Source organism: Corylus avellana, chromosome 2 (genome assembly GCF_965113065.1).
Source record: "Corylus avellana chromosome 2, dhCorAvel1.hap1.2, whole genome shotgun sequence".
NCBI lineage: Eukaryota > Viridiplantae > Streptophyta > Magnoliopsida > Fagales > Betulaceae > Corylus > Corylus avellana.
In genome coordinates, this window is record NC_142491.1 from 25,716,055 (window position 1) to 25,742,004 (window position 25,950).

The 25,950-nt window shown below is 37.1% G+C and overlaps 1 protein-coding gene and 1 long non-coding RNA gene across 2 annotated transcripts; one reads left to right on the plus strand and one right to left on the minus strand.

Annotated features, from left to right (window-relative positions):
• Window positions 1-1,400: 1,400 nt before the first annotated feature.
• LOC132181789 (mitogen-activated protein kinase kinase kinase 1) lies at window positions 1,401-11,927 on the minus strand. Its single transcript, XM_059595024.2, has 8 exons — window positions 10,953-11,927; window positions 8,403-8,487; window positions 8,170-8,232; window positions 5,760-5,917; window positions 5,332-5,404; window positions 5,155-5,214; window positions 3,286-3,396; window positions 1,401-2,323 (listed from the first exon to the last, which is right to left on the minus strand). The coding sequence occupies exons 1-8, from the start codon at window positions 11,819-11,821 to the stop codon at window positions 2,105-2,107; spliced, it is 1,638 nt and encodes a 545-aa protein (XP_059451007.1). The 5' UTR covers window positions 11,822-11,927; the 3' UTR covers window positions 1,401-2,104.
• Window positions 11,928-15,788: 3,861 nt separating this feature from the next.
• On the plus strand, window positions 15,789-17,499 carry LOC132168014 (uncharacterized). The gene is made up of 3 exons (XR_009438746.2): window positions 15,789-15,808; window positions 16,351-16,397; window positions 17,307-17,499. It is a non-coding gene; the product is annotated as an uncharacterized LOC132168014 (long non-coding RNA).
• The last annotated feature ends 8,451 nt before the right edge of the window (window positions 17,500-25,950 follow it).

A 25,950-nucleotide genomic window follows, 5' to 3' on the forward strand; every position in this document is an offset into this window, starting at 1 on the left:
TTATTTTTTTCTGAATAATAATTTTTTTTTTTCACGTATCTCCGTATGGGTCATGATACACAGAACGCACGTCAGCCAAAATTTTTTTTTTAATATTTTTATAAAAATTTTGGCTGGCGTGCGTTCTCTTCAGCATTATCCATCCGCGTAAGGAGAGGAAAATAAAATTCAAACTAGTAACATCTGCTTTATGAGGCGTAGTCCTCAACTGATTGAATTACTAGTTTAAGACTTTTTTAAAAGTAGTTGATTTAAAATCCGTTCCCCAAAACATTTTTTTAAACATTTTTTTGTTGGCGCATTTTTGCATTTAAAATCTATTAGAAATTGTTATTTATGATCTCTATTTTATAAAAACCCAATACAAAATAATTAATTTTCTACGATTTGGTTTAAAATTGTACTTTTCCTCTATAAAATCAAATGTCAAACGCATTCTTACTAGACTGCTATACAATTGTTATAAAATTTGATAATGTGGCAGCAAAAATCAACATTTTGATCAACACTTGTAAAAAATTAGTTGATTAAATTTTTATTTTTAGAATTTTTTTCAAAAACAAATTTAATTTTATAAAGGGTATTTTTGTCATTGGGGATATTGAGAAGTTTTTGATAGTTGACAAACTTGATAGTTTGAAGCAACCCTCAATTTTTCTTTTTTTTTAGAATTTTTTTTAAATGGTATTTTTGTCATACAATTAGTAATTTGGAGGGACATTAATAATAAAATAATAATTTGAACGAGTATGTATTTTTCCCAATAAAAATAAAAAGGAAAAGAAAAGAGGTAACAAAAAAGACATTTAATGAAAAAAGAAAAAAAAATAATAATATACAAAACTTAATCCCTGACAATTGTTATTCAACAGGTTGCCTCTACAGTTACGACTTACGAGGTAGAGTAAATGACAAAATCCCTGGCTTTTATTTATGGAATCGGCAGGAATGCATCGTGAATATTCTGTTTGCACGATCCCAATTCCCAGCTAACACGCTTGGGCGTGCCCACATTTTTCTACTTTTGGCGCCTACCAAACACAAAACTAAATGCAGTGCAGCAAGCAATCAGAGAGATCCTTCTGAAGGCCAAAAGCCAACAAAAGCAATAATAACTATTTCATTTTGAAGCACAAGAGCCAACCACAATTCATGGATAATATGGATATATAACAAGTTCAATTGTTCATGTTGGTGGATGCAGTGCAGATAAGGTGGTGATTCACACACATTTCTAACTTCAAAATCAATATTAATTAGGATTAATCTCCTTTCTAATCTAAGTTACCCCGGCGTGTAATCACAAATTATTCAAAAGCAGCAGGTGTTAGGAATAGTGTCCTAAAACTCAACTTCTTGTGTGGCATTTTCATTTAATAATAAAGTTGTTTAAACAGATATAGCATTTTGACATTTTGAGTCGACGCTCCAACGTCAAATTTACTTCAATCGGAGCTCTAACTCAAAAAAAATATGACTATTTTAGTTCGACTAGGTCAATATTGACAATATACACAAACTTTAATAAACATGACTTGGATCAACTTTTTCACCAACTTAACCCTAAACCAAACCTTACAACCAAATATATTTTGGCAATGAATTTGACAACCCTAAAAACCTAATCAAATATCTTTATATAAATTAATGTTAGAAATCACATTTTTATTCCACAACTATCTTACAATGTTGATGTAACAGTCTCAACCAATTCTTTAATTTTTTGTTTTAAAACTGGCACATCAACATTATAGAATAAATGTAAGATAAAAATGTGAGTTCTAACATTAAACGACATATATACATAGTCCTTATGTTGCAAGCTAATAATTTACAGTATTGGGATTGGCCGAATTGCATAATAAGTTTTTCCATAGAGTAGTCGAACTCTACTAGGATCTTGGGAAAAACTTGGTCACCAAGTCTATGATTCTTGGTTGAAAACGCCTGTATACGGAGATCTTGTGCATAAGAGCCCACCCTCTTGAAGCACTGGCCATTCATCATCAAAACCCTAGCCACATACCATCAAGGTATGCGATTATGCCTTGTTCTCTATCATGATGTTTTGTGTTTTTTAAAACACTAGTGCTAAGCTCGACTACTATTGCTGTGTTTGATTCACATATATGTTCCCAACAACAAGGTCAAAGGAATTTCGAAGGGGTCTCCTCACAAATGGATGGTCCAATAGCTGAGCTGCAGTAGGCCGATCATTTGGGTTAACTTGTATGCATTTGAGTATGAAATCTCGGGCGTCTCTTGATAAGGAATCAGGAACTGGAGGAGGTTCACCCTTGCCAATCATAAATAGTGCTTGCATCTGTCATGTTACAAAAGATATAATATACCAAAACTTTTAAGATCCAACTTCAGAAATGGCTATAATATGCCAAAATTTTAGTCAAACTGATGGCACTACAGAAACTCAACTAGTTCTTTAGGATTACAATGGTATTTGAAATGAATAATTTTATGTGATTGAGCATTCCTATGATTCCAATAGAGCCTTTCTTTTCGATACAACTCCATTAATGTTTTTTTCCCTTTTTCTTTATCTTTACATTTATAAGCTCCTTTCTTATAGGAACTACACCTGTCTAAAATTGGTGTACAGCCACTAGCGCTGAAAAAATTGGAACCATTCTAATCTCAAGTCTTCTCGTGCCCACTAATATAAAAAAGGATTAAAAATGTAAACAAGAATGAATATGGCCATGGATGGATTAGGAGAAAGCTAGAATAATTAAAATCACATACAAATCCCAAGCAAGCCTTGAACGGTCTCAGCAGAGTTACTTTATTGTCTCTTGAGACAGTGTTCTTCTTCCACTAGCAAATTCGAAATCAATGTTCTACTAGTAATTCTTAATGAACAATGTGATACATGTAACTACCAATTTTTATAGGTTCAGATCACCTTTATGTAAACAAGTTGATTTTGGATATCAATACTCCTGTCCAATAAGTTTGATATTAAGCTCATGCAGGAATGGTCACTAGATGATGAACCAGATTAACATCTAGACAGTGTCATTATTTCAAATTTATTTTTATCTTTTTAGAGGCCCAAAAAAAATGGAGAAAGTTTATCATGACAACTTCTTAGTTAACAACTCAGCGCGTGATGAGGTTTTAAATTCAACTTGACCGCTATCTGGCTTACATAAATTAACAGATACAGAAGGCAATTAAAAAAAAAAAATCCTAATTTATGAGCATGCTAAACATGAAAGCCATGGGATGAATGGATAATGTTCAATATACATCAAATGTCATACGTACGCTTTCCAAGTGTGAGTATGGTGGCTGACACGTTAACATCTCCAACACGGTACATCCAAGGCTCCATATATCGGCTGGAAGTCCATAGCCACGGTTCTTTAGATTAACAACCTATAATTGCAGGTAATTGGTCAATCCAGAACATCTATTATAAACAAGCATGGTTGGCGAATTGTGGGTCTAAGCATATAAATGCAAAAGTAGCCTTGCTTGTAAATACAAATATAGTAGCAAGCTTTTTCTTGATAAATACATAATAGCAAAGTAAAAAAAAATATTGAAGTAAGAACAGTTGCATCAGAAATCATATACTTCCTAGGGTTGTGCAACATATCCACTGATTCATCAAGTATATTAAGAATGTAATGTTGCACTCAATGTTTAGGGATATCACCAGTAGCATCCAGAATTCTCACGTTATCAATAGCCACTAAATGCCATTACACTATGGGCACTTACCAGAAATAGTGTGTGCACAACATAATCATGCTGTAGTCATATTTATTAAATTAAATTCTTGACATGCATTTATTTCCCTTTCTTTTTATATTAAGTTGGTTGAAGTAGAATCAAGAGCACCTATACGATTGTGAATTGGGCTCAGTAATATTGTGCTGTGTAAACCCAACAAGCTATATAGATGATTTCTATTATATATTTTGTACACAAATGTATTCATATATACTTATCAAAAAAAAAAAAAAACAAATGTATTCATATATACACTTAATATCCTTATATACAATATATATACAAATATAAAAAAGATTGCATGTTACATCATAATAGAGTTTTTTTGTCTAGTGGTCGGGTTCAAGTCTTGAGTTTGAGTCATATTTAAAGCAGTAATTTGTTGAAAACTAATTAAAACTCTTTAATTCCCAGAGTAGAATCCTTAGATTCATCAAGCAGCTGTCCGTTCTGGCCAAGCCTGAACTTAGCCCACAACTCATACTGTATTATTGACTAAGCTTGGGGCAAAGATGATGGCCCAGGAATCAGGCTAGGAAGCAAGCAAGCCCCAACCAGCAGTGGGGCCTGAATGACAGTTTCAGCATTTATGAAAAAAAAAAGGGATGTAAATACATATACGTATATGCATATGTATTATATATGATATGTCAACAGATATGTATAAACACACACATGCGCACAAACACACAAGCTAGTAGCCCCACGTGATGCATGTGAACTACCAGTGTGTTCTTGATATTTTGGTAGGAGATAGTAGTTTTAGAAGTGGATGAAAACAAAAGAAACAAAACAGGATTAGGCAATGTGCGTGAGAGCGAGTTATCATAAGTGGGAGAGACTAAGTCTTACAAAAGAAAAAGGTGATCTAAATGGGTAGATGAGTCATAAAAGAGAGGAAACTTGAGAGATAAGAATAGAATTAGAAACAATAACGGGAACCAAATAAAAATTTATAAAAAAATATGTATATGATGTATACCAAGTTATTGAGTTGGACCAACTCAAATCCTACACTTTATATGATTGCAGTAGGAGATGCCATCAAGGTTAGATTCTAACTGAATGTAAGAATTTTTATGTTTTTATTTAGTTTTTCAGGAGTGAAGGAAAAACACTGCCCTAAATTAACATACAGATTGATAAATAAATTGCTAATATAACAAAAAAGAGAAAGATCATATTTTATATTCCTATAACAGCTTAATCACTTACCAAACAACAGAAAGAAAAAAAAAATGTCAATCTATTAGCATTGATAATCTGGGTCAACACTACTAGCAGGTACTTGGTTTAGGCAAACTCTAACGAGCAAACTGATTTACAAATGCAAAGGAGGCTATTGCATTATCTAATACGCGTTAAAAAATATATAATTTCAATAGAAAGGAGGCAGACCTCAGGGGCCATCCAGAATGGACTGCCTTTGCAAGACTTAACATCATTCAATTTGGTTGCCTGAGAAGAAAAACAACCACAATACAACATTACATGGAAAAGCATTCATTAGTTTTATGAAATGGGCTGGGGGGAAGGGGTGTAGAAAAGTGATTCTACTGTATTGAACAAAGCTACCTTTGCCAACCCAAAATCTGCAAGTTTTACTGACCCAATTGCATCCACCAGTATATTAGCACATTTGATATCCCTTGAAAATTGGAAGAGGAAAAGACAAGTTTTAGCATAAAGCAATCTACATACTATTCAAACTATGTAAAGCAACTTTTCAAGTGCTCCTTCCATGGTCCAACTCTAAAATAAACATTAATGACTGGTATGCTTTCTTTTTCCATAAACTTCAATCAAATTGTAACATGTGGCCATTATAATCACTCTACCATAGTATATAACTTAGCATAGTTGATTCTAGTTTGATATCCTAATAATCCAAATATGCGGTTAGCAATATGATAAATTTGTGGTTTCAAGATTGAGGAATATAAGAACTATGATAAGGAAAGATATGAAACCAAAAAACTTGGTAGTAGTATCATGTATATCACCTGTGAACCACATTCCGATCATGAAGATACATCAATCCGTTCAAAATCTGTCTTGTGTAAGCAGAGACTTGAGAATCCCTCAAGCGATACTTATTATAAAGACTTGAAAGTGACCCTTTAGTTACAAGCTCGAGGAAGATATAAAGCTTGCTTTTATCCTGAAGCGACCATTTTATGAGCAAGAAAGAAAAGCTTAGTATGTTTGGGATTACAACCAGAAAAGAATTTAAACAGCAAATATATATATATATATATATATATATATATATATATATATATATATGGGGGAAACTACACTTACTCCCTAATGTCCCCAAACTACACTTACTCCCTAATGTCCCCCCAAACTTTAAAAAGTTGCAATGTCTCCCACAAACTACCTAGCCCTTTCACTTAACCCCCTTTGTTAGGGTTTTTTGTTAAATCTGGCAGCAAATGGGTCATGTTCGATACGCACAACCCAAAATGACAATAATACCCCTGCATCATAAAGTAGAAGAAAAACACCATGGTCCACAGCTCGATGGCCTGAGACCCATGGCTAGCCACAGGTCCCTAGCCATGGGGATCCACAGCCTACAATCATGGGGCTTCGTTCCTTACTCGAGTTTTATTGCATTTTAGGAAGTGGACGTGATTCATAAGCACTCTTCGCTGAAATCCTTCTAAGTTACCAAAATGAGGTGACCTTTAGAAACTCAAATGGATGATCCTCCTTATACACGACGAGAATAATCTATTCATTATTATATATATTGCAGCCAATTAGTCTGAAGATACGGGTGTTTCGGTTTCTTTCCAAACTTAAAATCCACATTACCAGTTTCAACATGGAGGCTACCACACCTCTGCACTTGGTAAGACAAAGAATGTTCATAGATGCGAAAAAAATTATAAGAATGAACACCTCATAGAATGGCTAAGTGAATTTTCTTAAAAAAGAAATTAAGGGATAACTTCATTTAACCCCACCTAAACTTCTATCACTTTTCCAATCACCTCCTAAAGTTTAAAAAGTTTGCAATAGCACCCCTCTCATTAGGGTTTGGGGTTAAATCAAACAGCAAATGGGTGAAATGACCTTTATACGCATGTACAATTTATAAAATTACAAAATTACATTCATTAAATAATTTTTTTTTTATAAATAAAAAAAAAATGGATATTTTGGGAATTTACAAGGCCTCCGTTAGGATTTAACCAAAAACCCTAATGGATGTTGATTCTAACAACTAATTGCAAAGTTGATCATTCGGACCTTTCAATTCGTAGATGTGGATCTCGAACCTATGAAAACTCGGCAAAATAGCCTAGTAACTTCGAGAGAAGGGGAGCCTCCTCACAAAGGAGGTCACAGTGACCTGTTTACAAAAAAGGAACCCCTCTCTTTTAAGAGGATTCGCGGCATTATGGGTGACATTGCAAACTTTTTAAAGTTAGACACACTAAATTAAGAGTTTTTGAATTTTAGGAGGGTGATTGCAAAAGTGATGAAAGTTTAGAGAGGTTAAGTGAAGTTTTCCCAAAAGTTAATCTAACAGCATAATTGTATTTTCACACATCTCATAGGGATATAATGGACATTTTATGTTATGTGTTTGTCACATAATGCATTTGCCGTTCAAATTCACATAAAACCCTAACAATGCCGGCTAAGTGAAAGGGATTTGTAGTTTGGGAGACATTAAAACTTTTAAAGTTTTGGGAGGACATTGCAAATTAGGTGGTAGACCGAAAGGAGGTAAGTGTAATTTCCCCAAAAATATATTGACTACATTACCCAAAGCAAGTAAATGAATAAAATCATCAAGCCACATGATCACTTAAAAGTGGTACCCCCATAGAAATTATCAGCAGATTATATAATCTACACAGAATATAAAATGCAGAAACACTAAGCCCCCATAAGCTAAGTCTTACATCTCAAAATACTTGAACACGAAAAAAAAAAATGAAGAAGAATTGCAACAGATCCCCTCAAATTTGCAGAATGTCCAACTTCCATGGTTGTCCTGTTAGGACATAACTCCCAAAGAACAATTTGATCTACCTCACAAAGAGAACAACGATACAGGATCTCAATGATAGAACAATTTGATCACGAGTAAAGTTTTCAACAAATAAACAATGGTACAGGATCTCAATGATAGAACAATTTGATCACGAGTAAGTTTTCAACAAATAATCCATCAGGCTTTCAGAAGAAAATATATACTAGATCTACCTCAGAGGCAGCAATTCATTGCCCAAAGGAAAAAAGGATTGCATAACAACAATATAAAGAGGTTTTCATTCAGGAAATGCAGCAGTCAAGAATATGCATTACAAGAACAAAATTATGATTCTATTTCCATGATTGCACATTGTAGGAACAAACGATTAAATCCTAAGTCAGAAGTAAGAAGCATACCTTGTCTGTGCCAAAATACCGAACTATATTCTCATGTTCAAATTGACTTAAGAGAGAAATCTCCTAAAACAAATAAGAAGGGTATTAGGAAAAGGAATCTCAATATGAAAAAGCAATAGCTTGGGGCGCAAATTAAAGTATTGAATTGAATTTAGCTGTCATTTGTGGAAAATAAAATGAGGAATAATAAACAACAAGTGATGACTATTAGAGAAAGAGCAACTCTTTTTCACCTGCTCAAGTTGTAAAATACTCTGCTTGCCCTGGCTTCCTTGATCCAGCAACGAAACCTCCTTAACAGCAAAAAAGAACCCATCTCTACAAAAAATCAAAGGCATGAGAGAGAGAAAGAGAGGAGATGGAAAAGCTAAAAAGATAGCATGTTAACAACGCTCAATTAGAACAACTATAGTTGGATCTATTTTCAACCTCTTTGCCCATCTTTTTTAATTTTGGAAGTTGGCTATACAACCTCAAAAAAGTGATGCAGTTTATCATTTTCTGTAGTAAACAAGTTCTGTTTAATAGAAAGGAATGTTTGGAACAGAGAAGAGAAGAAATTTCTTTGCAAAAGAGGCAAAGGAAAAATAACAAGACAAAATGCCAAGCACTAGAAAATTTTGGGTTATCTACTGATTCTACTCTAGGAAATTCCTTAGATGGGGGGTCATATTTTTCTTGAAAAGAAAAATATGTATCCCCTCTGTCAATTAGTTTTGATAACTTCCTTGTTCGCTTTTCCCTTTCTAGTTAGGTGTTTCCTTTTGTATACCTCTAGTGTACTAAGGGGCGCCTTACGCTTTTAATGAGATTAGATTATTACTTATAAAAAAAATGTCTTTCAAGAATTTGGCATAATAATGTTCAAGTACTTATGATTTTGGGGTGTAGCTACTTGGACAGCACCTAATCCCATACCCTACAACAACTCAACTCCACCCCTGATTACTTTTCTTGGAACATCAATCAGATCACCCACAAGAATCATAATGTTGTCAGCAGGGGATGCTGTGAAACCCAGTAAACAGTTCATCTAAAGTCCAGTTGAAACTATGCCAAAGTATCTTTTCAAGCACCATTACAGTTAGTAGAAATAGGAAGGAAATAGAAATAACAATGAAATAGTAAGGGTAACACCAAATATATACAACAAAATCCTAGTATGATCGACCAATATAGTAAAATATAAGATTGTGTATCATTATATAACATATAGCCACACAAGCCTTTACCCTCTGTCTCCCTATTGAGATCCATCCCCCCCAACCCCCCACCCTCTTGAGTGCTTGGGGAGGAGGGAAGAGCTCCCGCCTATTCTATCCTCCTTAGCCCTTCTTTTTTTCTTTTTTTTCACCTTTTTTCTTTTTTCCTTTCCCTTTTCTGTGTTTTGTAACCCAAATCAGCCTCTGCCCACGCACCCCTCCTCCTGTCAACCTCTTCTCCATGTATCCCTCTTTTGCTTCCTCATGTATGCGCCTCACACACCGCGTAGGGTGGCAGATTTATGATTTCTAAGCAGTAGATCTACCGCTTTATGTCCACCCCCTCCTTCCACACCCCCCTCCCCCGCCCTCATCAGCCTCACCCCCACCCCCACCCCCACATCCCTCCCCCAACCGCACGTGTCCCATGCACCACCACAATCACAAGTGGGTCCATGTGCCATCTTCTTCATGTTTCTCCCCTTCCGAGAGGCAAATATGAGGCTTTTGTATTGTTTCCCCTCTCTTCCGAGCTGCTGGTGCTCCTTTTTGCTAAGGAGTTTGCAAATATGAGATGTCTCCTAATCACTAACTGCCAGGCACCTCCTTTCCCAGAGATCAGAGTGAAGTTCCTATGCTATGACTCTATCTCAATTGATCTCAATGCAATCCTCCCACTGTGGCAACCAAGACCCCTTTGTCACAGCAGGTTTGCCTATCAGCAACCAATCTTTTGGTTGGCTACAAAACCGCTTTTTTGGTGGCCTGTTTCTTGATCAGTGGACCAAAAAGCTATTGGACTGAATCAAGTATCAACTGTACTGGGGAATTTGTTTGGGTCCCCCACCCCTCTATGTATCTTGTTGTTATTTAGATAACGAAACTAATCTTGCCCATAAAAAAATAAAATAAACACACATACACAAACCCTTACGAGATATTCTATGTTAAAGAAGCAAGAGACCATACTTATCCAAAAAAAAAAAAAAAAAGAAGAAGAAGAAGAAGCTAGAGGGCCATCCAAAATTCATAAGTTTTTTCTTCTGGATCTCATTATCTCAGTCGTATTCTAACTTTGACTGCACTTAAGCAGATTAAAAGGGCCCTCTTAGGAAAATTCCTTCCAAACAACTAAACATAACCCACTACAAATCCACATATCCTTAGATTTTATTCCTAACATATGATCCCCACAATCAATCCTACCCTTTACAAGTGAGCTTATAACACCCACCGCAATCTTAGCCAGTTAGCCCCAGGACTATTTAGCTCAACCTGAAACCAATCAAGTTGTAACAAATCACTCTAACAACCGTTCACCAGGCGTACACCAACCTCGGCCTAAATTTTGGCATGCTTTCTTGAGTCTATCATTGCATTTTACCAGGTAATGGGTTAGTATGAATGGTAAATATATTGAAATTATCTAACAGCTAGCCACATTCCGCTTCACCCACGTTGCAATCCAATTTCCGATACACTCTCAAGTCTCAGCGAAAACCCTCATTAAATAATTTAATACCAGCACAAGAACTAGGACAAAAAGAAGTAAAAGATATGGTACGAAATTTCATGGCTTACTCAGTGAAGCCCTCATACACGGTTCCGAAAGACCCACTTCCCAGAAGCTCACCCTTTTGCCACGACGTAATGCTGCGTCTGAATTTCCCGCTCGGCGAACTACTACTCACCGAAATCACGCTAGACGTGCGAACGACAATATCATGACCACCATTATCGTTATAGTTCGATCCAGACGAAGAAGATTCCAAACGGCAGTCCGTCTCGCCCAACCTCGCCCCCTCCTCTGAATCTTCCCCCTCGCTAATTCCTCCACTAACTTCCTCATTCGAAGCGGTATCGCTTTGAGGAGCAGCAAATGATTTCAATATATTATCCACCAAAGGCCGCAGCATCACCGGCGGCCGGGCACCCTTAATTCCTCCACTGGGCCCCACCGTGACAGAATCCAAGCTAGCCCTTATTCTACTGCTCTCGAGCTCAGCTAAATTGGAACGATTTTGCTTGGAGTCGCCAGCACCAAGGCCAACCCTAGCTTGAAATTCGGCCGAAAATTCGTTGTGGGGCTCCGGTTTAGCCGAAGAAGAGTGGTTTCCGCGGCGAGAACGGAAGGAGATGTCGGAGGAAGAGCGGGCCGTGTGGGCCTCCCAGGCAGCGGTGGGTATGGCGAAGTCTTCGGGCCCAGAAAGCCCCAAGGAGCGGCAAATGAGGTCGAATTCTCCTTCCACTCCTTTCACCCGGAAGCTGGTTTGGTTCTCGGAGAACGGGAACAGCTCGAGGGAGCGACTCCGGAGACCCGGGGGCGGCGAAGAATGGTCGCCGTCGAAAGGGGAAGTGGTTAAGGAAGAGGGCGGCGGGTTGTACTCAATATTCTTGATGGCGTTTCGGCGGTCGAGTTTCGGCCTTAGACGCTTTTGCTTGGCATCCATGGCGCCTCTCAGTTGCCCCAGTCAAACAGAAGAGAAAGCTGTGGAATTGGTATGGAGGAGATACTTGAACCGTTGGCGTGTGGTCTTTGTGACGCCTTCGTTCTGATTTCGACTGCCAGGCCGCCTACTGTGACACTGGTCAATTCTCATATGTGACGTCAGCGTCTCTAATTTTACCTTTTTTTTGGGAAAAATATATTTAAATTTTCATCACATTTTTTTATTTAAGCTTTCAAATTAGATATTTTTGTATACATTTTTTCTAAAACATCTTTAAAATTAATAAAAAAAATTAAAAAATAACCATTTGAAAAAATATTAAAGGATTAAGGTTCCATTTGTTTTCAATGAAAAATATTTTATTAAAAAATAGCTTTAGGTGTTTAGCTCTTACGAAATTTGTAAACAAATTTATATATATTCATTCAATCATATTAAATTTTAAATTAAAATAATATATAGTCCCAGCAGTAACATGGCCGAATCCCATGAGTCCTAATCAGCGTTAGGTCCCCATGGTGGCTACCGCTTTTAGTTTTTGATTAAACCTTGAATCTGGTCCATCCTTACAGCCTCCATAATAGTTTGACATATCAGATAAAGTTAAAAAATTGCACAAAAATACCCTACGAACAAATACACCAGATTGAAGGATTTAACAAAGAGAGAAATGAGAGACCCAGCCACCCCAGCCATGGGTCTGGCCATGACCCTGTTATGAGAGTAGAATTCTACAACAGAGAGACTACTTGCAAACATGAATCTTATGAAGCTCTTGAAGTATTTGAAGTTATCATGTCTTTATCTTATCTTGGAGTAGAGTAGTTTAATAAATATTTTAGAGTAATAGTAGTTTAATTACTTAAGGAGACTTAGCTAGTTTCAATTGTTATCCATCAGTTAGCAATATCATTTATATCTTTATCTTTCCAATGTATCCTTATTTAAATACCTTCAATCAATAAAGAATTAATTAGAAAATTAATCTCAAACCTTGTGTTTGAAAAAGGGTTTTAGATTTTTTCAAAATCTAAAAGGTTTAGGTTCCCTTATAACCTAAATTCTATCCCCATTACGTATTCATGTAACAGACCCACTAGGTTACACCAAATCCAGCCATGGGTATGGCCACCAAATCCAACTATGGGTATGGTGTGACCCACGGTCATCCTCTTTGGTGGATCTCGGATCCCTTTAGGGTGATAAAATCCTAAAGTGTTAACCTTCAAACTCTAACTTTTAGTTTTGAATCCAAAAACGAATTTTGAGGCATTAGAATCGAGTTTTTAGGCATTATAATTGAGTTTTTAGGTATTAGAAACGGATTTTGATGCGTTAAAAACGAATTTTGTGCTTGGATTCGACAAGAAAGTGGTTGGAGAAGGTGACCGTGGGTGGCTGGGCCCGACAAGAAAGTGGCCGAAGAAGGTGACCGTGGGTCACGGCAAACCCATGGCTGGGTCTGGCCGTGACCCAGCCGTGGGTTACGGCCAGACCCACAGTGCCTGGGTGGCTGGGTCTCCGGTGATTGGATTCGGTGGTGGCTGGGTCTCTGGCGATTGGATTCGGTAGCTTGTGGGTTTTGGGTTTGTGTTAACTAGTGTTTTGATCTTATTTTGTTAAAATGGAATGGATGATGTGTCAAAAGGGGATTGGAGGTTGCAAAATTACCATTTTGCAAATGATGGTCCGGACCTAAGGGACTCTCTTAGTTTTTTCAGTTTTATATTTTTTAAATGATTATTTTTTTACTTTTAAGTGTAATTTTAGAGAGAAAAAAAAAACAAAATTAATTTATTCAAACAAAGTTGTGCGTGACCAAAATTGATATACTTTGACGTATGACAAAAGCAAACGTCGTTTGTTTTTGAAACAGCACCTTTGTCTTTTATGGTTGATCCAATCCTCTTATCATTTTCTGAATGTTGTTGGGATCATAATCGCATTTGAGTTTTAGAGAAAACCCTAATGAAAATCGTTATCCTTAATCGTAATTAAGAAGTTCAATAGAGATGTTTTCCCCTCTTGAAAGCTTCCAGTCAACTAAGGCTCCATTTACTTCGACATAAAATAGTTTCCAGAAAATGATTTTCGTATTTTACGGTGTTTACTTCGACGTAAAATAGTAGTCAACGGAAAATATTTTACTTTTGACCGAAAATTCTTCTTTAATTTTCGGAAAATGGTTTGGAAACCGTAAACTATTTTTCGACTATAAGCTTCTCATTCTTAAATCGATGAACCTTCCCAAGACCTGCCCAGAACCTCACCAGGACTTGCCCGGACCCGCTCGAGACCCTCCCAGGACTTGACCAAGACCCACCTGGGACCTGCCGGAGACTTGACAAGGACTCGCGCCGGGACTTGACTGGGACCTGATCTGGACCCTCCCGGGACCTGCCCAGGACCCGCACGGGACCTGCCCGAGACTTGACCGGGACCCGCCCGAGACCTGACCGGGACCTGCCTGGGACCTGCCCAGAACCCGCATGGGACCTGCCCAAGACTTGACCGAGACCCGCCTGAGACCTGACCGAGACCTACCCGGGACCCCGGTGGGACCAGCTTGAGACTTGGCCAGGACCCGCCTGCGACTTGCCTGGGATCCGCTCGGAACCCGCCCCGGACCTGACCAAGAACCTCCCGGGACTTGACCGAGACTTGCCTGGGACTTGCCCGGAACCTAACCGGGACTTGCCTGGGACCTGACCGGGACCAGACTGTGACCTGCACGGGACCGCTGCGGGACTAGCTCGGGACTTGCCCAGGACTCGCCTAGGACTTGCCCGGGACCCGCCTAGGACTTGCCCAGGACACGCTCGGGAACTAACCGGGACCTGCTCGGGACCTGACCGAGAACCTCCTGGGACTTGACCGGTGTAATACCCTGAAATTTATACTTAGAATAAATGTGATCTTATTATCAAGGATAAGGAGGATTTGCAATTTTATTAAGATTTATATGGAGTTAGGTAAATAGACTTAATGTGAAAGATGATGGAAATTGATAGTTATAATTTTAGTGGGTTATTGAAAGAAAAGTCACATTGTTTTAGACGCCGAAAATTCTTTGAGTGACCTTAAATAAAACTGTTTTAATACCTTATAGAATGATGAGAAATGAAGATTTTAAAAGTGGTTTCATGATTTTTGGATGCTTGTAGAAGGAGTTATGATTTTTAGAAGATGCAAGTGTCAAAACAGGAATTTCAGTCAAACAAAGGCACCGAATTCCGTGGGACTTTTGAGGTACCAAACAGTTATGGGTTAATATGATTTTTGGATATGTTGTGCATCTTTGAATGAGGAAAATTTCAAGCCAAAGTTTGTGTTATTTGGAGTTAAATTGAAAGAGTTATGATTTTTCCAAGTTTAATAGGTCAAGCTGTCGAGTAGTTGAAATACCTGCAATTTGGAAAATTAATTGGATGGGTTACTGATGTCCTTAAGCCACGATTTTTGGGTATGTGGTAGTCAAAAGGTTTAGGTTCATTGAGGATTAATTGTAGATTTTTATGACCATGTTCTAACGTAAATGCATGAGGATTTTAAAACTTGACAAGTCACCAAGCTCAAGTTGACACATGGCATTGTATGAGAAGTTGCTTGGGGACCAAGTTTAAGCTGCTTGGTTGACACCTAAATTTACAGATGGCATACAGCATGCTCCCACAGCTTTCTCGGTGAACACCTGGGCAGCTAATGTGTCAAGCTTACTTGACACTTGTACTGGTTCAGCAGGTGGCTAGAGTGTATGTGGGACAAATGTCCCACATACGGCCAGCTCTTCATCTTATAAAGGGGAGAAATTTTCCCCATTTGCTCACAGCTCAAGTGAGCGTGAGACGAGTGAGAGAACCGGAAGAAGAAAAGAGAGAAGGGAAAAGAGAAGAAAAGAAAGAAAAGAGAGAAGAAGAAAAGAAAGAAGAGAAAGAAAGAGGAGGATGAAGAAAAGAAAAGAAAAAAAAAAAATGAGAACTCTCCAAGGTAATATTTTCATATCTTTTATGGTATTTTTAGTATGAACTAAACCCTAATTTTGTAGTCGGAATTAAATTGGGGCTTTTAGTGTATGAACACTTGAATTGCTATTTGTAGAAGTTAATTATATTTAGAGTGTTGATTGATCATGATTTGTTATGGGATCCATGGAAGTTGATGCTTATTGGGTTTAGATGCTAATACGTCTTGTGATAATTAGAGTGATTTTTGTAAATGTTTCTAACCTTTTGATATTGGGAGTAAGTTGCTAAATTAAATGGCTTAGGAGGAGATTAATAGTATGGCTAGATAAACTTCTTGATGATTCTATAGTAATAAGAATATTATAACAGTTGAGTTGATTATTAGAATTTTATGGGAAGTATATAAATCAAGCATGGTGGGGTTTGATGTCACTATAATGTTTTTGGTTAAGGATAGACGATGGTGGGATAGAAATTAGAGTTAAGATCCTTAACAACTAAAGTAATGCATGATTGAGACTTGAAAACGAATTGATGACTAAGGTACTCTTACCTCCGTTGTAGGAATTGTGACTTAGATGCGGATTCAAAATAAGGGTATGCAATGTCAGGTAAGGGGACACAACACCAAAAACCCCAACAGATTTTATTATAAGTCTTTTAGAAAAATGTTGGGGATTTTATAAAGAATCCACTTACATGATTTTCAATTGCACTTCCTTCCATATTTTAATGACAAGTTTTATTTATTCATATGTCATTGTTTTAGAATTTCAAGTGATACAGTTACCCTATTTCATGATTTATGCATGACTGAAATTATGAATGAAAAGAGTTCTCAAAGTTCATGGCACGGATGAGTTTACCGATCATATAAAATGTTATATGTGCATTCATGGCATAGTATACAGTTACAGATAAGTTTACAGATCATATGAAATGTTATATGTGCATTCATGGCACAGTATACAATTACATATGAGTTTACAAATCATATGAAATGTTATATGTGCATTCATGATTAAAAATGTTTAACCCGAGACACGATTACAGTGACGATCAGTACCATATAGGGTAGCATGGCAAGCACACCGAAGGATGGTTACGAGAAGGTGTGTGCTACCGGCCAGGTGGCCTTCACCTAGGGAAGTTCCCAACCTGGTAGCTCTCCCCTGTGACGACAGGATGAGCATATAGGTCCTTAGGGACACGCCAACGTGCGCTGCTCATGGTAAAATTGTGGCGTCGGGTCAAAGGGTAAAACAATAATTTTAAAAGAAAAGCAAAATGAAGTGTTTGCATATCTCATAACTTACTTGCGATTCTTGTATTAATTGTCAATTACTCATTTTGCAACTATCATGCTTATTTTGTTAATTATATTATTCTGCCTAAATTGTTATTGTGCATAATTGAGATTCTGACATAGAAATTTGTATAGCATGTTTTATAGCATCTTGGTTTTGTGGCTACTTACTGAGTTGTCGAACTCATCCCTTCTCCCTATATATCTTTTTCAGATTGCTCTATATATATATATCGTAATATTGAAAACATGGGTACTAGTGGGCCTTTTAGTTGTTAAAAAAAAATCCTATCGCTGCTTTATGGTCTAGTAGGAGCAGTAGCAGTAGAAGTGTCTGGGACTCCAATCTATAGACGGCTTGGGCTAAGCATAGACGGTGTAATTTAATTGCTTATAAGATTATTGAATACTAGCACATTATGTATTTGTGATTTTATAAATGAAAAATTATAGTACTTTGGTGACGTTATGATCTTATATTAGGAGAATTATTTTTATTTTGTTTAAATATGAATATGTTACAATTGCTCCCAATCACTCTACCTCTAAAACTTGGGGCGTTACAACCGGGACTTGCCCGGGACCCGCTTGGGACCTGACCGAGACTCGCCCGGGACCTGACCAAGACTTGCCCGGAACCCGCCCGGGACCTAACCGAGACTTGCCCGGGACCCGCCCAGGACCTGGCTGGGACTTGCCCGGGACCCGCTCGAGACTTGCCCGGTCGGGTCCCAGTCAAGTCCCGGTCAAGTCTTGGGCAGGTCCCGGCGAGGTACCAAGCAAGTCCTGGGCAGGTCCCGGTCAAGTCCCGGTGAGTCCTGGGCGGGTTCCGGTCAAGTCCTGGCGGGGTCCCGGGTAAGTCCCGGGAGGGTCCCAGGCAAGTCTCGAGCAGATCCTGGGCGGGTCCCGGTCAAGTCCCGGGCGGGTCCCGATCAAGTCGAGGGCAGGTCCCGGTCAGGTCCCGGGCAAGTCCCAAGCGGGTCCTGGTCAAATCTCGGTCAAGTCCTGGTAAAATCCCAGCGAGGTCTCGGACAAGTCCCGGTTAAGTTTCGGTGGGGTCCCGGGCAGGTCATTGCAGGGTCTCAAAAAAGTCCCGTGCAGGTCCCAGCGGGGACCTTATTGGAAAAAATATATATATAAAAAGATATTAAAAACAAGATATTTTCCGTGTGCAAGGTAAACCCCGTAAAATATTTTCGACAAAAAATATTTTCAAGGAAAATGGCTTTCTTAAAAATATTTTACGAAGAAAACCAAGTAAATGAAGCTTAAGAAGGAACCAATTTCAACTTGCACCAAGGTGGAAGTTAATTAATTAACAAATATTCTCCTTAAACTTTTAATTAATTAATCAACCAATTTTAATTTCAACTATCACTTAATTAACAAATATTCTCCTTAAACTTTTAATTTCGACAATGTTCTTCCTAAACTACCAAAAAATTAACAGTATCGCTTTAAAGCCAGTAAAAAGACAAAAATAATCTTCAAATTTTTTTCTATAAGATAAAAATATTCTAATAAATTCGAAAAAAAAAATTATTTTTTTGTTCTTTTAAAAAAACGAAAGTTTTTTAATTTTTACACCCTGGATTTTTTTTTTTTTAAAAAAAGTTGTTTTAATTTTTTTTATTAAATGTATTTTCATCATATTGAGAATATTATCAATTTTTAATTGAGTAATAGTTTGAATAGTAACGTAGGTTGACTTTCTCAAAAATATTTTAATTTCAACAAAATTCAGAAGATATGGAAGGATTGACGAGATGCATTTTTGTTTGTAAATTTTGGCGTGAAGTTCGGAGCAATCATGAAAAATGATGTGTTGCTCTTGAAAAAAAATGTCTTTTATTTTGCCCAAATTGTCAAGCATGTAAATTGAACCTTGAAAAGTCCAAAATTTTCAGTGAAGATGTCCAATTATTTTACCCAATATAAGCTGGATTCTATACTTAAGACAGATTGATAATCACAAAAGAATTTGGAATTTGAAATTTGGAGGAGAAGAACATGAGTGAAAAGACTTGGCTAACCTTGGGGCCAACCATTGGAATTTTGGTCAGCTACGGAAGCCTCTTTGTGAGACGTTTCTGCATGTTCTGTCTCAGTTGTTACGTAGGACTTTATTGCATGTTCTGTCTCTGGCATGCTGCCAAGTGGCAGCACGTCCACCTATTTCCTGTCCCTCCTTGTCCTTCTCCCTTGCCTTTTCCAACTCCGACGTAAGCAGCTCTTCGATTCTCGTTCACATATGTGGAAGGGAAAAGGATGTCTAAAAGAGATATGCTATGACGCATTCTCTAAACCTTCTACTCACCATCTCTGCCTGCGTGGCATGACACGTCTTAATTTTTTTTTTTTTTTAAAAGCAAAAATCAATTTCTCACATATTCAACTGGAGAAAAATTTAAGTCTCTCCCCTCACCCTCACCCTTTCTCTCTCTCTCTCTCTCCGGCAGCCGACGCTCTCTCTCTCTGTCTCCGGCAACCCCACGCTCTCTCTCTCTCTCTCTCTTTTCGGCCGAAACCCACGACGCTCTCTCTCTGTCTCCGGCCGAACCCCACTCTCTCTCTCTCAGTCTACGGCCGAACCCACGCTCTCTCTCTCCGGCCACTGCTCCGGCTCAGATGGGGGCAAACCCAGCTGCTCGTCGCCGGAGATGGGTTGCTTGACAGCATAGCGTGGGTTGCTCAACAGAATCACGTGGATGCTCGTCGCCGGAGATGGAGTTCTGTCCTGGTGGTCGACGTTGCTGCTCGTGGTTGGCTGTGCGTGAGTGGGGGAGAGGGAAGATGGAGATGGAGGGACAGATTTGGGGATTTCAATTTTGGATGAAATTGGATTTCCTGAAATGGGTTGTAGGCGAGCAGCTGGGTTTGCCGCCGTCTGAGTCGGAGGAGTGACCGGAGAGAGAGAGAGAGAGAGAGGGAGAGCGGGTTCGGCCAGAGAAAGAGAGAGAGAGCGTGGGGTTCGGCCCAACTCAAATCGTACATCAGTTACACAAAGCATTTAGATCAAAGGGCATGTAACCATTGTCCTTCGGCTTGATGAGAAACAGATATAAAGTGAATTTCTAGATCGATATAAAGTGAATTTCTAAATCACTTATAATATCTCATTACCTGAAATGTGAGCCGTTCCGTTCACGCCCAAACGCCAAAAATCCGAAATGCCCAAACGTTTGAGCCGGAGCAGTGGCCGGAGAGAGAGAGACAGAGAACGTGGATTCGGTCAGAGACAAATAGAGAGCGTTGTGGGTTTCGGCCAAAAAGAGAGAGAGAGAGAGAGAGAGAGCGTGGGGTTGCCGGAGAGAGAGAGAGAGAGTCGATTGACGGAGACAGAGAGAGAGAGCGTCAGTTGCCGGAGAGAGAAAGGGTGAGGGGAAACACTGCGTGAGGGTGAGGTTCAAATTTGGGTCAAATTTGGAGCTAAATTTTTTCCCCCCGCCGGATATGTGAGCAATTCGATTTTGTTTTTTTTTTTTTAAAAAAAAAAGACGTGTCATATGCCACGTAGAGACAGAGATGGTAAGTAGAATGATAGGAGAATGCATAGAAGCATTTCTCTGTCTAAAATGATAAGTAATATTATCTTAATATTAAAATTAGAAAACAAAATTTATAATATTACTTTTTATTTTATACTAAGAATCTATTTACTTTGACGTAAAATAATTTTTGTCGAAAAATATTTTTAAAGAAGTCATTTTTTCTGAGAATGTTTTTCACTGAAAACATTTTACAGTGTTTACTGCGCGCACAGAAAATCAATTTTTTTTAAAAATATTTTCAATAACAATTTTTAATTTTTTTAATTTTTAAAAAACTATTAATATAAAAAAACTATTAATTTTTATATAAGCTATTCAACTGTACTGAAAATCAATTTTTTAATTTTTTTTAAAATATTTTATTTCAACCTATAAAATATAATTTTTATTCAAAATATAAAAATATTAATATAAAATAATTTATGTTTGATTGTTAAAATTTGACAAAAACAATCAACCTCTCTGAGAATATTTTTGAATTTTTTATTTTTTTCAGAAAAAAAATAGATAAAGTACTTTGAAAGTACTGTATCTAAAAATGTCCATACATCAATATTACAAATATTCCACATCTAGGAAGATTGATATATATGAAAGGGCAACTGGAACAGATGCCCGAATATGAGTTTCATCTATTGCTCCAACACAATCTTAATGAAGACCAATACAAGTTACGTTAATTTGATAAATTACTTGAATTTTTTTTTAAGAAAAAAAAAAAAATCAAATTTTAAAACTTACCTTAAAGTATGGGTAAAACTTTCGGCTATTCCTTATTTCCAGAGAAGTGGAGTTATCAGGTTGTTTAATTAAATGTTTATATAGCGTCAAGACTCCAAGTACAACCTTAAAACATCGATGAATAGACCTAATCGATCTATAGAACCTTCCACCAACCACTCGAAACCTCACATTATGTCCAATAATGTGTAAAAATATCAACACTTGTTCCTTAATAGACATGTGAATGGTCTCACGTATAAGGTTGTTCTCAGAAATAATTTTACATAATTCAAAGAACGATATATGACTCATTCTTATTTGGTCAATACAATCTTGTCTGCTTTCATAAAGAATATTATCCATATAAATCCCTCTTTCATACTAACGATTAACATGAGGTTCCCTACGTAATACTCTCCTAGATCTAATATCTTTTAAGATTACAAGCCCAACAGCAATAACAGATGCGACTGTGGTCGTAACTGTCGAAAGAATTGTTTCATCCATCTACAAACAACATAAAAATAAGCAATAAGTAATAAATCATATATGCATTGTTTCTCTGTGACAAATGATTAATAAATTCCAAAAAATTTAAGTCTTACATGGTGCAATAAGCAATGCAATAATATGATATGTGGAAAAATGATAGAAGTTCAACAACCAAGTGCAATAAGCAGTGCTTGATACTAGAAAAGTCTTTTGATGTATTTTTTAGATCCAACTAAAAAAATGTATGTCCTATAATTATGACGATTTTCAACTTTAACAAACAAAGGAAACTGTAGCTTGATATTTCCTTTAATCTAGGCACACAAAAGACTTTCAGTATTGTTGGATAGCCAAAATTATTCCATCTCAATTAGTCACAATCAATCAAAACACTAGATTATCAATACTATGAACAAACTTAACCAAAAGCTTACAAACTAACTAACCAAAAAGCAGAAACAGAGCAAAAGAAACCTCAGCAACCAAGCAGAAAAGACTCAAAAGCTACTTAAACACCCCAGCAAACCACTCCATAGCAACCATAGAAATTTATAAACTTTAATAGACTCAAAGTTAATGCATGAGTGGTTTCATATAATGTACTCACACATTGTAACCATAGAAATCCTATGGGTCTCGGATTCCAATTAAATCCAAAAAGAGGCAATCTCATCCCACTCTCCTATAGCTTAATTCCCCATACAACACAAACAAACAAATAAAGGACAGGTCGAGACAAGTTGATTTCTTTGTTTATTTTCCACTCCTATACTCTCAATTTCCCTCTATCCTCAACTTACAACCACTTTGGGCAACCAGATAACTTGGCCATATTTTAAGAAAAAAGCAGGGCATGAATTTTCAGTTAAATACTTTGCAAGAAACAGATGCATTTACTCTGCAGAAAGAAGCTTAACTAGTAATGGGTTTTAGTTATTACATACAATGAAGTCAAGCAAGCGGAGCAAAAATCAGGAAGTTGAAGAACAAAACTGAACACAACATTTAGTATTTAGAACCCCAACAAGTGAGAGCGACAGAGAAACAAACGTTGATCTATAGGAGATAAGACAACATCTAGTATAACCTGAATCGAAAATCCAACCAAGACCTCACATAGCAAAACACCAAGCAAAGAGCCAAGAGCCACCGAAATTCCCCCCCAATCTGCCATCACACAACCAAAAAATCAAAAGGAAACAAAAACCCATTCGGTTGAGGTTCATCTCAAAGTCAGAACTTCCAAGAATCAACAACCAAAACAGCCCATAACAACAAAGATCGCAGAAGTTCTCATTTTCCAAAATCCACACCCTAGACCCAAAACCTAAATCGCAAATCTGATACATTAATAGGGAAAGAAACCAAAATCAAAATCGCTCCATGATTTCCAGTTTGTCCAACAGAGAAAGAAACCAAAATCAAACAAAAATTACCAAGAGAAATTCGTAGATTTGAATCGCTCCATACATATGGTTCAACAAAGAAAGAGAAAGATGAGAGTACCTGTGTCGGGTTTGAAGAGTGAAGCTTGGCCGAGAGAGAGATGAGCTGTGCAGGTGAAGGAGAAGCTGCAGCTGCAGTTGTGCGTGAAGGTGAAGGTGAAGGTGAAGGAGAAGCTGCACGTGAAGGTGAGGAGTTGGGGTTTTTTGGGTTTTTTTTTTTTTTTTTTTTCTAATCAGAAGAGCGTCGGGTTTTTTTTGGGTTAAGCAGGGAAAATGGTTTACGAAATTAAAAAGTGTAAACCATTTTCCCTAGAAATGTAAAGGTTTTTTTTTTCGGTTTGATCACTATTTTACGTCGTAGTAAACATCGTAAAATGTAAAAAACATTTTTTGAAAATCATTTTACGTCGAAGTAAACGGAGCCTAAATAAATACTCTTCATTTCATTTGAAATGGAGAGGATCCTATTCCATGTGGAAAAGCCAAAGAGGGATCCTCTCCATTAGTTAGTTATGCACGGAGAAGAATACTAATTCAACATAATTAATGGGATATACTCTAGTTTATTTGAAAAAATGTAACTAACTGAATATTTTTTAGTTTAGCATGTAATATTTACCAGTTCAACATAACTCAATTCAACATATAATATTTTTTAAAAAATGTTGTCCATATTTTTATTATTTGGTGCGACCGAAAATAATAATCAGATAAAAAAAATAGCTTGAGAAGAAAAACTTCTTTAGTTTCGAAAAACGGTTTCTATTTTTAAATTTCGTAAACTATTTTTTGAGTTTGAGTTTCTCATTTTTAAATCATCAAACCACCGCTAGAGTTCATTGGACCACCATCGAACTATTGTTGGACCACCGCTGAAGTTTGCTGAACCTCCACTAGAGGTTGCCAAAAGTCCTCGACTATTTTCTATTGTCGTTCATTTTTCGTACAGCTCAAACACTGAAAAAAAAAAAGAAGGGAAATCATCTTTTTTTAATAATTTTGTTGAAAACATTTTCATGCGGAAAGCATTTTACGTCAAAATAAACGAAAATTAAAGAAAAATGAAGGCAATGTTTGATAAACCTTTTTAAGATGGGGTTTTCGTGTGATGTAAGGTTTAAGTTTTTTTGTGAGTGTTAGTAATTGGACTTGGGGAATTATGTGAGTGTTAGTAATTCTTTTTGTTATGCTAGTAAAAGAATTTGGTAGATCTAATTTGGTTCCAATAAAGTTCTAATTTAATTTAAATTGTTACATATTTTTTAAAATAAAATTATGGACCTTTATAAGTTTTATAGAGTTTTGTTTTTTTTTTTTTTAAAAAAAGAAAATTCTGGAATTTTGAACTTAGGCAGCAAAAGGAAATTTTGTAGAAAATTTTTACTGTTCTTAATTATACCTACCAAAATCACTGTTCACGCCTAAAAGAAGTAATGAGAATTGCAACACTTACAAAGGCTTTTACAAACAAAGCCTTACAAACTGATGTGGTAAGGAAAAAGACAAAAAAAAAAAAATGGGACCAGCTGCCCGTAAAAGACCAAGCTGGGTCGCGGGCAGACCCACGGCAAGTCTGGCCAAGATCCCACTCTGGGTCTGGCCGAGACCCGCTGTGGGTCTAGCCGAGACCCAGCAAGGTTAGGCTGGCGGGTCGTTGCCAGACCCAGACCCACGCTGGGTCACAGATTTCTTCTTCTCAGACCAATTTCTTCAATCAAAATTCTACATACCAATTAACCAACCAGTGATCCTCCATTTCAAGCTCAAGCCCTGCAAAAAAAAAAAAAAAAAAAATGCATAGCCTTAAACGCATAGCAGCATCCACCTCAATTACAAACCAATTTAAGAGATTCTCTTCCACAATCCCAAAGCCCCATTCCAGAGATTCCTCTAACAAACCATCTTCTTCGTCCGTTGGCCATGTTGTGCAAATTTATTTAACTCGCAAGTGCACGAATCAATTGTAGTTAATAGATTGTGATAAGTGCCAAATATTGCATATTTGGACCCCTTTATTTACATTAGTTAATCCTTTAACTGTGTCGTTATTTAATGTTTTGTGTTTTTAGTGTTTTGTAAGTCGTTGAAGAAAAACTATAGCTTTAAAGGGAAAAATGCAAAGTTTGAAAGAAAGCATACTTTGAGAAGACCTAGATGATGTGGTTAAGTCTAACCAAATTCAAGAAAAAGGTTAAATCAGATTAAATTGGATAAAAGATCATATTGGATAAGATTTCGGATCGCATTCAAATTCAGATTCTATATACATCTCAGTATTTTGACTGTACCTTTTCGCTCAAATATCGGATTGAAGTGATTCAAACGACATTGGAAAGCTAACTCAAAATACGACAATTTACTGTGAAATAAGATTTTCCTAATTCGGACGGTTACTATGCCAAAATCGCCCTGTAATTAAAGGACACAAATCTGGACGAATCCTATTCCGATTTCAGACTTCTATTTTGACTGGGAGACAGACCTCCGAATTATCTAGGTTTAATAGGGCTTTTAGGACTTTTCTAAGCCTATAAATAGACCTCTTTGCATTCAAGAAAAGATACACAGAAGTCCAGAGAGCAAACTTCTACAGCTTTTCTCTTTAGTTTAGTTTTTCTTTAGGTTTAGGTTTAGGTTTAGATTTTAT

Excerpts from the sequence above, each read along its gene's own strand:
- LOC132181789 (XM_059595024.2), bottom strand. The coding sequence starts at position 11,821 with ATGGATGCCAAGCAAAAGCGTCTAAGGCCGAAACTCGACCGCCGAAAC. Across the intron at positions 5,215-5,331 it reads CAGATTTTGGGTTGGCAAAG|GCAACCAAATTGAATGATGT; the intron begins GTAGCTTTGTTC and ends TTTTCTTCTCAG. Across the intron at positions 2,324-3,285 it reads CATACTCACACTTGGAAAGC|ATGCAAGCACTATTTATGAT; the intron begins GTACGTATGACA and ends GTAACATGACAG.